The following is a 12,763-nucleotide window of genomic DNA, read 5'->3' as shown; positions in this document are numbered from 1 at the left end:
GGAATCTGACCAGCAGAGCCCCTCTTGGCTCAAATGTAAACCATAGTCAGTCACAAAGCTAAAGCCATAAAACCAAAACTAGTTTAAGGGTATTTCACCTATATTTAGAGAATAGAAGAAATACACATGGAGGGTATAATAACAACATTTACTAAGGGCTTATTGTATTTGACACTAAATGATTTGTCTTCATAACTATTCAACCCTCCCAAAAATCTCATGAAATACCATTATTACCCCCATTTCACAGACGAGAAAACCAAGGTACAAACGGCAAAGAAACCCGCCCTCGTCTCCCACCAATGAAAGGGAGTCATGATTTAGACTCAGTCTGTGCAAAATTGTCACCTTCCATAAAAGACAGCAGGAAATCCCAAAGCTGGGACATGACCAGCAGTAGCAGCAGGTTACTCTTTAGAAATATGGATGAAAAAGCCAAAAGGAAGAGCCAAGGGTTTTTACAAAGTGGGACTCCAGACTGGGAGACACGAGGCAGGGAACTGTCGGGCTTCTTCAGAACTCTTGCGACGCTACTTGACTTTTCCTTCTTTCTTTCTTTTTTTTAATCCCCACTTGAGGACATGCTTATTGATCTTAGAGAGCGGGGAAGGGAGGGGGAGGCAGTGTGGGAGAGACACATCGGGGACCAAACCCGTAACCCGGCTCGTGCCCTGATCAAAAATCAAACCCATAGCCCTGGCTAGTGTAGCTCAGTGAATTGAGCTCGGGCCTGGGAACCAGAGGATCGCAGTTCGATTCCCAGTCAGGGCCCATGCCTGGGTTGCAGGCCAGTTCCCAGCAGGGGACACACGAGAGGCAACCACACATTGATATTTCTCTCCCTCTCTCCTTCCCTTCTAAAGATTAAAAAAAAGAAGAAGAATCAAACCCATAACCCTGTGGTTTACTGGACGACCCTCCAACCCACTGAGCCACACCGGCCAGGGACACTACTTGACTTTGTAAATGATGCGTGACTTTCCTTCTAAAGTTTATACTCAGCATAAAGCAGAACTCACTGTTTTCAATGGGTGGGTTTTATGGTATACGAAGTACTTCTCGATAAAGCTTACAATAAATGAGGAAAAAGGTTTAAACACACACACACCCTTAAATACTACTACACGCTCACCAACGTGAACGGAATTCTGAGCAACTGATGACGTCGCACACTGACGAGGCCAGGGAGCCACGGGAGTGGGGCAGGGAGGGCGCACAGTGGCGCCCCCACCAGTCAATGCGCCTCGGTGCGTACCAGAAACGCATCCAGGGAAAAGTGTACCTACGTGGCCGGAGAGGCCACCTTCAGAGCTGTTCTCTTTATAGCAAACACTGCCAACAACCTCAGTAAGTGTCCCTCCACAGATGGGAGGACAAACACCCACCCTACACCGGGTCAGATGCTGGGCAGCAAAAAGAAATCAACCAGTGGGCGAACCTCACAACATTGTGTCGAGCGAAAGGATTCCATTTGCACAGGAAGTTCTCGAACAGGCAAATCTACGGCAATAGAAATGACGGTGGGAGTGGGCGGTGACCAGAGAGCAAGCCGGGGAGCCCTCAGGGTGCCGCAGGGGTCGAGACCTTGAGCTGGCTGGTGGGCACGTGGGTGAGTACGTATTGTGAGAATTCAATGAACCAAACATTCACGATCGAAGCTTTGTACAGCATAGTTGCTGCTGCTACACACACACGCGCATGCACACACACACACCGGGAAACTGGAGTCTAGGGTGCCTGTGGACCTCAGCAACGTCTGGACGAAGGCGCAGCCTCCCCGAGTCTGAAGTCAAAGACCACTGCCAATGACAATGGTCGCTCTGCTGTCACTTTTGCAGAGGGCTGCAACTGTGCCAGGCACCTGCCTGCACGCGCTCACTCCAACTTCACAGTCCAATGAATGCGACTGGGCCACTCATGGGCCCATTTCACAGAGGAGAGCATTAAGGCTTTTAGAGAACCATCACACAGCCAGGAAGTAGAGGGGCCAGGTCTACACCCCAGCTCTCTGAACTCAGCCTCCAGGCCACCCTGTCTCACCTGGACACTGCTGGGTAGGACACGGCTGGACACCAACCTCAGCTGACTTACGAGAGCCCAGAATGTGCAAGACTGTGAGTCAGCGTGTGGGAAGTGAGTTTCTGAATTCAGGCGGAGGGTCCTTCACGTCCATGAGCTCAGGAGGGAATCCTGGGGGCAGACATGGGGGATGTCCACGGCCTGCAAAGGTGTGGAGGGCTTTGGTGGTTCCCACCTCATGGCTTGACCTCCCGCAAAGTGGGAGGCCAGGCCTCGGTGGGCAGTTGGTATGCTAAGGACCCTAGCCTTGGGGGCCAATACTGACCGCTGGCCAGGAGTCCCAGCAGCCCCTGGGGACTGCGTTGGCTGGAAGTGGCTCCCACCAGGTCTCTCAAAAACTGGGCTGGGAAGTAAAGGGCAGGCATACCCCAGTGATGGGGCTGGGGCCTGGGTGGAAGACAGGAGCACACGTCACCAGGTGGGAGTGAGGTCAGATCAGATTGCAAGTTGGGTCTGGGCCAGAAGCGGAGGGCATGTGCCACGCTGGCCACATGCAATGCAAGAACAACCAGTCACGGCCCTCCCCCCAAATCCCCAAATCGGGCCCTCCCCATTGCTCCGCAAGTAACACTTTCCAAAAATCCGCTGTGTGCCCCCTCTGCCCCTCCGCATCTCTTAGCAGCCCAGCCCCCACAAAGCCCCACACACTGGCCACCTGCAGCCTCCCTTTCCAGTCATGTCACCTCCCCAAAGCCTCCAGGCACCCACTTCTCCCCCTGTCTACCACCAGCCTGTCTCCAGCCAGCAACCCACACTGAAATAACTTCAAACTGGGGAAAAAGTTTGAAATAGTATAATGGACGTCCAGGGGACCTTCCCTAGGTCTGGCAATTGTGAACTGCTGTCTGGCCCTGCGTGGGACTCTTGACGTCGTCCGAAGCGCCACTGTGTCCCACACGGCACACGAACCGCACAGCTCTCACTCTCCCTCTCCTCCCAGGCCATCCCTGGAGCAAGCTGCAGACCGCACGCCCCCCACCCCCACCCCACAACGCTCCAGGGCTCGCCCTGTCTGAGAGCAAGGACGTTCTCTTACATAAGCGTGATATGGTTATGGACTGAATGAAGCATGATATTGACTAGCTCCCATCAGCTTGTCTACGGTCCACATTCCGATTTCGCCAACTGCCCCGCTGATATCCTTTCGGGCCATTTCTCCCCTGACCCAAGATCCAATCAAGGGCCTTCCACTGCCTTTTGCTGCCACATTGTGTGTGTGTGTGTGTGTGTGTGTGTGTGTGTGTGTCTGGTAATCAGGAACAATTCCTGGCCTTCCTGCAGTCCTGCAAGCCACTGACATTTTTTAAGAGCCCAGACCAGTTCTGTAAGACAGCGATCCCCAACCTTTCTGGCACCAGGGACAAGTTCCCTGGAAGACAATTTTTCCACAGACGGGAGGGGGAGCCTGGGGGGCTGGGGAGATTTGGGGTGATTTAAGCGCATCACGTTCAAGCTCACTTCCTGCTGTTTGGCCTGGTTCCTACCAGGCCCTGACTGGTACCACAGCCCCGTAGCCTGGAAGCTGGGGAACCCCTGCTATAAAACACCCCTCAACCTGAGTCACTCAGTCACTCTCTCCATCTAAACCCCCTCACTGCCTTCTCTCACCTCACAGCTTGAAATCCCAAGACCTCATTACAGGTCCGAACCTTCTCCTGCTCTCCCCACCCCAGCACACCTCCCCCCCAAGCCAGGCATTCTCAGGCTCACAGGCCCTCACGGCTGCGGCAAAAAGAGACCCTCGGCGCTCCCTGGCCTCCGAGGCCTGCATCTCCATTTAAAATGACTTCCCTCCCTAATCCGTGTTTCCTGCCTGCCCCACACTAGGGCTCCAGTTCTGACGAAGGCCAAGATCTCTGTCTGCTGGGTCCCTGCTGGATCCCTGGGGGCGAGAGCAGCACGTGGCATGCAGGACGCACTTGGAAATCGTTCACTGAGTAAATGAACAAGCCAGGAGAGAAAGTGCTAAAGAACCAGGAGGCTCGGAGAGCCAGGGAGCGGGGCTTCCAGATTCCAGAACCTCCCCCAGGCCAGAGAAGGAAGCACCCAGCAAATCTCCCTTATCTCTGGGATCACATCACCGAGCCAGCCAGCGCACTGACTAACCTTTTCAAATCCATCCCAGCAGGCTGTGGGGCTGGATTCCACAGATGGAGCTGATAGACTCGGAGAAAGCTGCGGGCCCCCTATTGTCCACCGACCAGTGCAAAGTGCAAGGCCTCCCACCCGGCTCCTCGGTTCCCACCCCCCTCCTCAGTTCCCATCCCCCTCCACATGTCCCAGCCTTGGGCCGGAGGGCAGGGGGAGTCAATGTCCAAATACAAAATTCTGCTAATAGCTCTTTCATTGCAACTGAGGACCGAGTCCCAGCCTCCCGACCCCAAAGCAGAGAGGCAAGCCTGTCAGGGAGTTGTCACTTGTCCATTTTAATCTCACCTGTGAACATTTAGGGACCCCCAAACACAACCATACTCAAGGTTACAGGAAAGGTAAGGACCACCCTTTACCCCAAATCCCAGTTATTCTTGATTTCTCCCCTGCTGCTACAGAGGCCACAGCCAAGTTCTTTGGCCTAGACCCCTGAAGCAGAAGGCAGCTCCTCCCAAGAACCTGGCTCACAGAGACAGACCAACCTGGAAGGGGTGCCACACCTGCTAGCACCCAGGGCAGCCCCAGGGCCCCTCGCAATGTGAGCCCTCCCGGGGCAGCTCCCTCCACCTAGGAGTCTCCTCACCTCACTAGGACCCCACCCACCCCGGAGTCCGGAGTGGACTGGAGTCGGAAGTGACCAGGGTAGCCCCTGCCTTGCTGTGGGACTCAGGGCAAATGGCTTGGCCTCTCTGGTCTTCCCAGTGTAAAAATAAACAAAGATGGGGCTGATAAAGCTGGCCCAACCTAAGAACCTGACAGCCAAGAAGGCGAGGGTGTTGAAAGGGAAAATTTAACACCTGCACCCCATAAAAAGAGGGGGAGGGCAGCTGAGCAGAGGAATTTGCAAACCGGGCCCCACCCAAGCCATGTGTGTGTGGTGGGGGGGGGGCAGCTCCCCAGCCCAAGGGATGAGTTAGCACAGGACTCCGTTCTGAGCGTGGTCGGCCTGGGGTCCGAGGTCTCCGTGAGGCCGTTCCACGTGGGGGCGGCAAGCCCCCTATCTTTCCCTCCCCTGGGAGTCCGGCCCCAGGAGTGACTCTGGGCCTTCCCTCCCCGGGCGGCGGGAGGCGATTCCTGAGTCGCCTGCTGTTTCCTCCGTGACCTCAGCCGCTGAGCACGCAGAAGTCCGGCAGCGCCGGACGCGGAGGCGAGAGACAGGCCTCTGCGGCCGCCTCCCACTGGTTCCCGGTCCTGCCCGCCTGCCCCAGGTCGCTTCCCATCTCCCGCCTCAGCTTCCCCATCCACCTAATGGGCGTCGGGCAGTCGGGCCGCCGCGGTTAGGCCGGGCGCCACAGGAGCAGTGGCTGTTTTCACTGCTTCGGATAAAGGCGCTTGGCCTGTGCCCGCCGCAGCCAGACCCGAGACTCCGAGGCCGCAGCGCCCTCTCAAACCCTGACTTTCGGAAGGCGAGCGAGGGCCCTGCGGGCGGGGAAGACCCAGCCAGGTTCCCAGGCGGCGAACCCATGCTACCACCCCAGACAGTCCCGGAGACCGGATGAGTTCGAACGACACGCAAACAAAAATTACTGCCGCCTCTGTGGGCGCACAAAAGGGAACGGCTCCAGCGGCCTTTTGTACCCCAGGTACAACCCATCCTTCCCGGGAGTCCCTTCCCGTTGTCCTCCTGGTGGCCCCCCGGGGCGGAATGCAGCCCCCCACTTTCCGGGGACACTCGCCCCGGGGCTGCGACCTGGTCCTCAAACCCCGCCGGCTGGGATCTCCGCGCTCCTGGCCCCCGCGCCGCCCCTCCCCCGCCCGGCGCCTCACAAAGGTCCTTTGTCCCGCGGAGTCTCGGGACTCCGGTTCCTGAAAAGTTACAGGAGAAAACCCGAAGAGATAGGCAAAAACGGCGAGCGCGGCGGAGAGGCAGGGTCAATGGGGCAGGGCCCAGGCGGCGCAGTGACAGAAGGTGTCCCCTCTAAGACCCCAAGGCCGAGAAGAGCGTCGGGGGCTCCCCAAGAAATCACAAGCACCCTAGACTACATTTCGGAGTAGGAGAGGTGAATTCTCCAAAAGTTGAAATGTGGGACGCCGGACACAGAGGGCGGAGGCAGCCGGGAGGAGGGACCCGGGCTGGCGCAGAGGTCGGCCGCAGGTCTGGAGGGGCCCGCAATTGCCTTCCCACCGCGCGCGACTGGAGCGGCCGCGGCCGCCGGGGCGACCTTCCCCTCCCCGGAGCCGTCCTCACGGAGCCTGGGCAGCCCCTCTTGGGAAATGGCGAAGGCGGCCGAGCCTTGTCGGTCACCTCCCTCTATGACTAATGTCAGACTTAGATTTTCCCTCCGCCGCTCTAGCCTGGCCGGATCTGCTCCCGTAGCGCTTCCTTCCCTCAGCTTTGGGGTGGCAGCGGCCCACTTTCTGCATGCCCGCCGCGCGCGTGCCCTCCCGCCGGAGTACGAGGGGTCCCCGGGGCCAGAGTCGCTGCTCTCCTACCAGGGTGTGGGTCCCAAGACTGCCGTTCTCCTTCTGGAGGGGTCTCCCAAGGACCGCCGCCCACCCGCCGCAGGCCAAGGTCCCAGGGCTGGGTTTCCCGTCCTCCCGGAACACTCAGGCGCTCGCGGCGGGCCGGAGACCCCGCGCGGCGCAAGTGGAAGAGCTAGAAACCGAACCCGGGGCCCACGGGCTCTGGCAAGGGCGCTTGCCAAGAAATAGATTCGAGCTCTGGGAACAGATGTTTCAAAGGGTGTGGGGCTGGCTTGTGCTTTTCTCGTCCAAATTTTGAAAACTCCAGCCCAGCCTCAGCCGCAGGGATTCGGGAGTTGGGCTCATCCCCGGTGACTCCAATTGCGGCAGAGAAATGCGCCTTGGGAGAACCCCGCGCGCCGGAGGAGGCAGCGGAGCCTACCTCCACCCCTACACCGGCGCCTCCTGGATTGCCTCGCCCCAGTTCCAGGGTCTCCCCACCTCGGAAGCTGAAACGGCCCGCAACCCCATGAATCCGCCGGGAGAGAGGATAGTGCCGCACTCCCGTCGCAAACGCCCGAGAACAGGCCCCACAGTACTTCCCTGGCACCCCTCCCCCGGATCCCGGGGGTACAAGCGGGGGCGACCAGGACGCAGGGCACTTACCCGGGTGCGGGTGGAGATTGAGGCCCGCCATGTACTTCCCGGGCGGCAGCGGGCCCGGCAAGCCCGAAGCGGGCAGGCGTCCTGTCGTGGCCGCGCCCACGCGATGGCTGTCCATCGCCAAGCCGGACAGCAGCGGCGGCGGGGGGCCGTGCACGGACCGCGGAGGCCCGAAGTCTCGGCCATCCATCCTCCGCGGGAGTGCCACGGCCAGCCCCCCACCCGGCCCGCGGGCCTCGCTCAGCGGAACCTAAAAGTTCGGCCTCGGCGTAGTCCCAGAGTCCTCGGGCGGTGGGGGCTCCGCGGCATGCATGGCGGCGGCGGCCAGCGGGGCTTGCGCTCTGCGGCGGGCCCGCGGCCCCGGGCGCACAGGCTGCAGGCGGTGGGGCTCCTCCAGGCGGCCAGGCGGAGCTGCGCGAGGCGGCGCACTCGGCGTCTTGCGAGAGAGAGGAGACGGGCCGCGGAAGAAACAGAAGAGAGAAAAGAAAAAAGGGGAAGAAAAAAAATAAACAAGTTTCAGAAAGTCGTTCTTCTGTTCGGGATTGAGAGCTGCAGATCTGGTGGCCAGAAATAAATTCGGGAGTAGCCCCTTTTCCATAAAACGCAAAAATCCATACTCCTTCCACTGACGGCTTCAGGCTCCCGGGGCCGCGACTCGGAAAGCGATCGGTGGCGCGCTGCGCCCCAGCCCGCCTCTGCCTCGGCGGTTCACCGGGCCTCGCCAAAGTGGGGAAGGCCCCTCGGAGGCACCCGGACCGCGAAAATACAAACCTCCGAAGAGTGTTTGATTCCTGGACGTCACACGCTCTGGGGTTTCAAACCGTGAAACCTTTCCAAGAGCAGATCGTGACACTATCTGATCGGGAAAGTTTAATATTTAACCTTTGGGGGCCCTCGCCTTCCTTTTTTTAGTTTAGTTTCCCTCAGTTCGTTCTGAGGCGCCGAACTCGTGGATTTTTCGGGAGAGAGGGTGCAAAGCGGGTTTATTATTTTTCAAGGGCTTCGCCGCCCCCCCTCAGGGCACTGTGAGTCGCAAAGTCTGAGTCCGAGGACCGGAGACGTGGCATTCTCGCCTGAGAACTGAAAAGAATCCTTCCAAACAAGCTTTGGTTTCATTTTCCAGCGCCCTGGCCTGGGAATCCTGCGTCCCGAAGACGTGGCCTGGAACCCGGGATTTGGGGGGCGTCGGAGGACGGAAGGGGCTCAAGAGCCTGGCTGCTACTCTAGCCTCCCCCAACCCCAAAATAACCTACAAAGAAAACCTTCGCACCGAGGGGCGCCTCCCCCAGCGTTGGGTAAATCCCTCTGTAGTTCCAGTTTACAGCTGTTTGTTTAAAAGATTTGTCGGTTGCCTATTCCCTTGGGGTCGGGAGGGGGGTCTTGGAGCCAACCCGACCCTCGCTCCCTGTCTGCCCGCAGCAGCTTGGATCCCTGATTCCGGGAGGCCGGGGCACTCCTAGAGCTGCCGATCACGCCGAAGCCACCGACTCCCCGGTGCCCGCCCAATGCCCCGCGCCGCGAGCTGCTGACCCCTTGGCCACCAGCTCCCACCCCACCCCACCCCCGGCTTCCCCCCTCCAGCCTTCCTCCATAACTTTGCTAAAGGTGGTCATTTTAACCCTGTTTTGGTTACAGCCACCCCCTTATTCCCTTCCTCCCTCTCTCCCTCCCTCGCTCTCTCCCTTCAGGCTCTGGTTACCAGATCCGCATTTACTTTGGAAAAATCTAAGATCGCCACATCCTAGGATAGATGTCTTAAGGCGATGAGCTTCCCGTGATTTTTAAAAAACGTCCTTGTGTGTCTTTCTTTTAAAAGGCAGCACTTCAGGTCATGCCCCACTTTGGGGAAGTCGAGGTGGAGCCCCCCGGAACACCCTCGCTCTGGCAGAGAAGCTGGCTCGGCCATCTGCGAGCTCTGCTACGCTCTCCCTACTTTCTCCCCCTCTTAAATATAGTTAAAATGGCTGAATTCCGGCTTTTAATTAAAAACAGCCCATAATCGAAAACGTCTCGGCGTTCGGGCTCCCCCGCCGCCTACAGGGAACCGAGAAAGAACCGATGCTCCAAGGCCAGGCTGGGCGGGCTGGAGCTGGGCTGCGGGCTCAAGTGAGAGCCGGGGGAAAGAGCGCCTCTCCCTCTCCCCTCCCTGCGTGCCACCGCCTCACCGGCCCTGGCCCCCGATTCCATTCTCGAGGACAAGAAAGCTGCAGGGATCCCCTCTGCACACCCCGAGGGTGAGGTGGGGTGGAGGACCCGCTGAAGAAGTTTGGAGACCATCGCGCCCGGCCAGGGACGGGCGGGCGACCCGGCGGCGTACCTGGCGCGGCGGGGCTCCGGGCTCCGGACTCTGGCGACGGCGACTCCGGTGGCGGCCCCGGCTCCCGGCGCGGCTACGCGCCCGTGCTGCCCGCCATCCCGCGGTCGCTGCGCCCCTCCGCCACCCGCAGCCTCCTCACACTTTTTGCCCGCCTTTCCTTTTTTTGGTTGAAAACCGCTCCCCGGGCCGAGCGCTCGGCGCGCCAACTCCTCCGCCCTCCCGCGGCCCGGCTCCCGCAGCCCCCGGAAAAGCCAGCTTTCCTCCCGCCGAGCTCCCCGCTTTTTAATAAAATCCAGGTAGCGCCGGTTTAAAGAATCCCAAATCTCCATATACAGCCCGGGATTGGAAAAGGTACATTACACAACCCCCCTTTCAAGTTCCTCTCACTGGATCTAAAAAAAAAAAAAAAAAAAAAGCCAGCGGGGGGGAGGGGCGGCTGGGGGAGGGGAGCACTCTTCGCGGAAGAAACACGCATTGTTCCCCGGGGTCCGCCTCTCCCCCCCAGGCCGGCCCCCAGCCGCCACCCATTGGCCGCGCGCGCCGCCAGTCACGCGCATGTAAACACCTTGGCCCTCAGCCATTCCTATAAAACCAATTACGGACCAAAGGGCTTCAGCAGTTTCCAGGCTCCCCTCGGCGGGGCTGAATGATCAAAACTGGTGGTGAGAATTTTTCCGGGCCGTTTCTAGGCAGCCCTCCCCCTCCACCAGCTCGGACACCCCCCCTTCCTCCTCCTCCTCCTCCTCCTCCTGCCTTTTCCTCCCCCCTCCCCCAGCGTCTGGGCTTAGTGATCAAAATAGAGGAAGATGGTTGTCGCCGCAATCCTGAGCTTTGCAAGGCGCGGTTTAATGGGCCGCCTGTCAGCTTCCTGCTCGCAGAAGGAGGTGACAAACCGAGTGAGCCGGGAAGGGCCTGGGGCTCGGCCGGCTGCACCCCGCGCCTGGGCCCCGGCCCCCCACCTCCCCTGGGGCGCGCCTTATAGAACGCGCGTTGGCGACGCCAAAACGGACTAGGGCTGCCTTTCCCTCCCTCCCCCCCCCCTTTTAAAACAAAGCAGCGATTCATTCCCTGTCCCCCAGCAGCGCGGTTGGGTAGGATGTGCTGGCGAGAAGGCCGTTTTCCTAGCCCCGGCCTGCGGGTCCCTCCCTGAAATGCGGTGTCAGATGGTTACTGATTAATATTTTGGAGAGGCCGCGGCGGCCGGCAGCGGGTGAGTCTCTAATCTTCTAAAAGGGGTTCCTATAGAAACGCGAGCCGGGCGCGCTGCCCCCAAGGCCCCAACTAGGGCTGCGGCTCTTTGCACCGCGCGCCCCTCCCCAAAGTCTCTCTGCGTGGGCACTCCCCACCCCTTCCCTCCCCCCCCCAGAAAAAATCAGAGCAGAAAAAAGGATTGGATCGGCTGAGTGCGAACTAACTCCCTCTCGATTCTGACATTTCAGCCTATTAGCATTTCTCCACGGGGCTTTCTGAAACCTATTAAAGTGTAATATTAAAAACCTCTTGGCTGGGGGCCTCTCTCGCCTTCCATTCGCCGCACCCCCTCCAGGGAGGGCGAGACCGAGGGGGGGGGTGAGACTGTTGAGCTCAGAGACTGCAGCAGCCAAGCCCAAAAAGTGCTTGGCTGGCCGCGGTGGCCGGAGGGGGAGGGGAGACTCAATCCCCCAGACTTTGTACTTTTATTTTGCGCTTTCAGCAAAATCCTTTCGGGGTTGAGTCGCCGGGAGCTGCCCGCGGCAACCTACTTGGCTGCGGGCGCTAGAAGAGAGGACACGGTCGTAGGGGCCGCCCTGGGGGGCCCCCGCACCCTCTCCGCAGCTTGGCAGGGACCCATGCCCGGCTGGGCATTACCTACCCTGAAAAGGAAGCTTGGAAGGGCAGAAATCCTTGCCGATCCTGCCTCGGAGAGCCACCGTGATGATTGGATTTTAATTAAAACAAGAGGAGCCCGCTCTTTAGCCCCCGCGCTGCGGACTCAGCGTTTTCACACAGCTAGCTTCATTTTTTAAAATCTATTTTTAAGGCAACTTTTCTGGAGGGGGTAAAATAAGCTAGTTAGCGCCCGTTTGTACTATTTTCTTTAAACCACTTTTAGCAAAAAAGAGGGGTTAAGGTTCGAGAGTAAAGTGGGGTGTCTAATTTAATTCCAGTATAAATTTGAGGGGGGAAAAAAGTTCAGCCTCTTGAGGACAGTTTCAAGTTGCCCTTCCTAAAGCCTCCAGCGCTGGTTTCTAGGCTGCCCTCTTTTGGAAGCCGGAGCTCTGCGGGGAGGAGGGAGGAGTGAGAAGGAAAGAAAGGAACGAAAATAGCCGGATCCGAGGGGAACAAGCGGCGGTGGCCGCGTTTGGAGCAGGGCGCACAGGTCTCTGTGGCGGCCCGGGCAGCGGGAGGTTCCCCTTGCAGCCCCGGACAGGCAGGAGCAAAGACGGAGAGGAGAGGGGGGTTAAAAGAAAGGAGGTATTGTGTCTGTGTTCCTTGGGGGGAGGGGGATGACTGCAGAAATAAAATAAACACAGTCGAGCCGCTGGAAGCCAAGGCTTGGGAAGGGGCCGTACGAGGGCGCCGACCATCTTCAAGTCCTATGCAGAGGCCTTTTTGGTTTCCTAGTAAACCCTCCCTCGCCCGAGTCCCGGTTGCTTCCCACCCCCCTGGTTGCCCTCCAGTATTGGGAGCCCAGACCCTGATCCCCGCCATCCCATATCCCCGCCCTAGATCTGGAATGTTTTTATTTTAATATAGCTCAAGAAAAAAAATGTATGTTGGGAGAGCCGGGATTGGAGAATACAAAGGGCTTGCGGGGTGGAAAATAACAAAAGCCTATTTTTATAAATGTTTAATGTTTTCACTCCTGGATGCTCCAAGACGCTGTAATTGTGACGGCCGGGTATGTGTGCCATAAATCATTTAGTTGCTAATAAAAATTCTGCCTGTTTGCCCTGGATTTGCCAATGGCGTTTGCATTTTCCAAGGGTGTGCCTAGTCGGCGGGGTGAACCGCGCCTGTATTTCATTAGGGCCGAGGTTCCTGGCTCCGGACGTCCAGGCTCTATGCTCCAACCTCCTCCTCCTGGGCCTTTGTGGCCCCAAGCCCCCTTGCACCGCCCTCCCCGCACACACTTACACCCGCACCGGCGGAATCGGCTCCGGCGCGGGG

At 58.8% G+C, this 12,763-nt stretch overlaps 1 protein-coding gene and 2 long non-coding RNA genes across 5 annotated transcripts in view; 2 read left to right on the top strand and 1 right to left on the bottom strand.

Annotated features, from left to right (window-relative positions):
- TNRC18 (trinucleotide repeat containing 18) overlaps positions 1-9,973 on the bottom strand; it is a 78,094-nt gene extending 68,121 nt beyond the window's left edge. Inside the window, exons 1-2 of one of the 3 annotated variants that reach the window (XM_037057889.1) lie at positions 9,614-9,973; positions 7,300-7,732 (exon numbers count right to left, since the gene is read on the bottom strand). In XM_037057889.1, the coding sequence (XP_036913784.1) occupies positions 7,300-7,486 (187 nt within the window). In that variant the 5' untranslated portion in view covers positions 7,487-7,732; positions 9,614-9,973. Of the gene's footprint in view, positions 1-7,299; positions 7,733-8,067; positions 8,244-8,549; positions 8,769-9,613 lie in introns of those variants that run through there. The other 2 variants (XM_037057891.1, XM_037057890.1) reach the window with 2 other exon arrangements.
- Positions 8,242-9,612, top strand: LOC118995018 (uncharacterized). The gene is made up of 3 exons (XR_005068183.1): positions 8,242-8,591; positions 8,716-8,901; positions 9,113-9,612. It is a non-coding gene; the product is annotated as an uncharacterized LOC118995018 (long non-coding RNA).
- Positions 9,974-10,054: 81 nt separating the features above from the next.
- On the top strand, positions 10,055-12,551 carry LOC118995017 (uncharacterized). Its single transcript, XR_005068182.1, has 2 exons — positions 10,055-10,823; positions 11,307-12,551. It is a non-coding gene; the product is annotated as an uncharacterized LOC118995017 (long non-coding RNA).
- Positions 12,552-12,763: the final 212 nt, after the last annotated feature.

Source organism: Sturnira hondurensis, unplaced genomic scaffold, assembly GCF_014824575.4.
Source record: "Sturnira hondurensis isolate 20B ecotype Veracruz unplaced genomic scaffold, ASM1482457v3 Scaffold0009733, whole genome shotgun sequence".
Taxonomy (NCBI): Eukaryota; Metazoa; Chordata; class Mammalia; order Chiroptera; family Phyllostomidae; genus Sturnira; species Sturnira hondurensis.
This window is presented reverse-complemented; position numbering and strand designations above follow the sequence as displayed.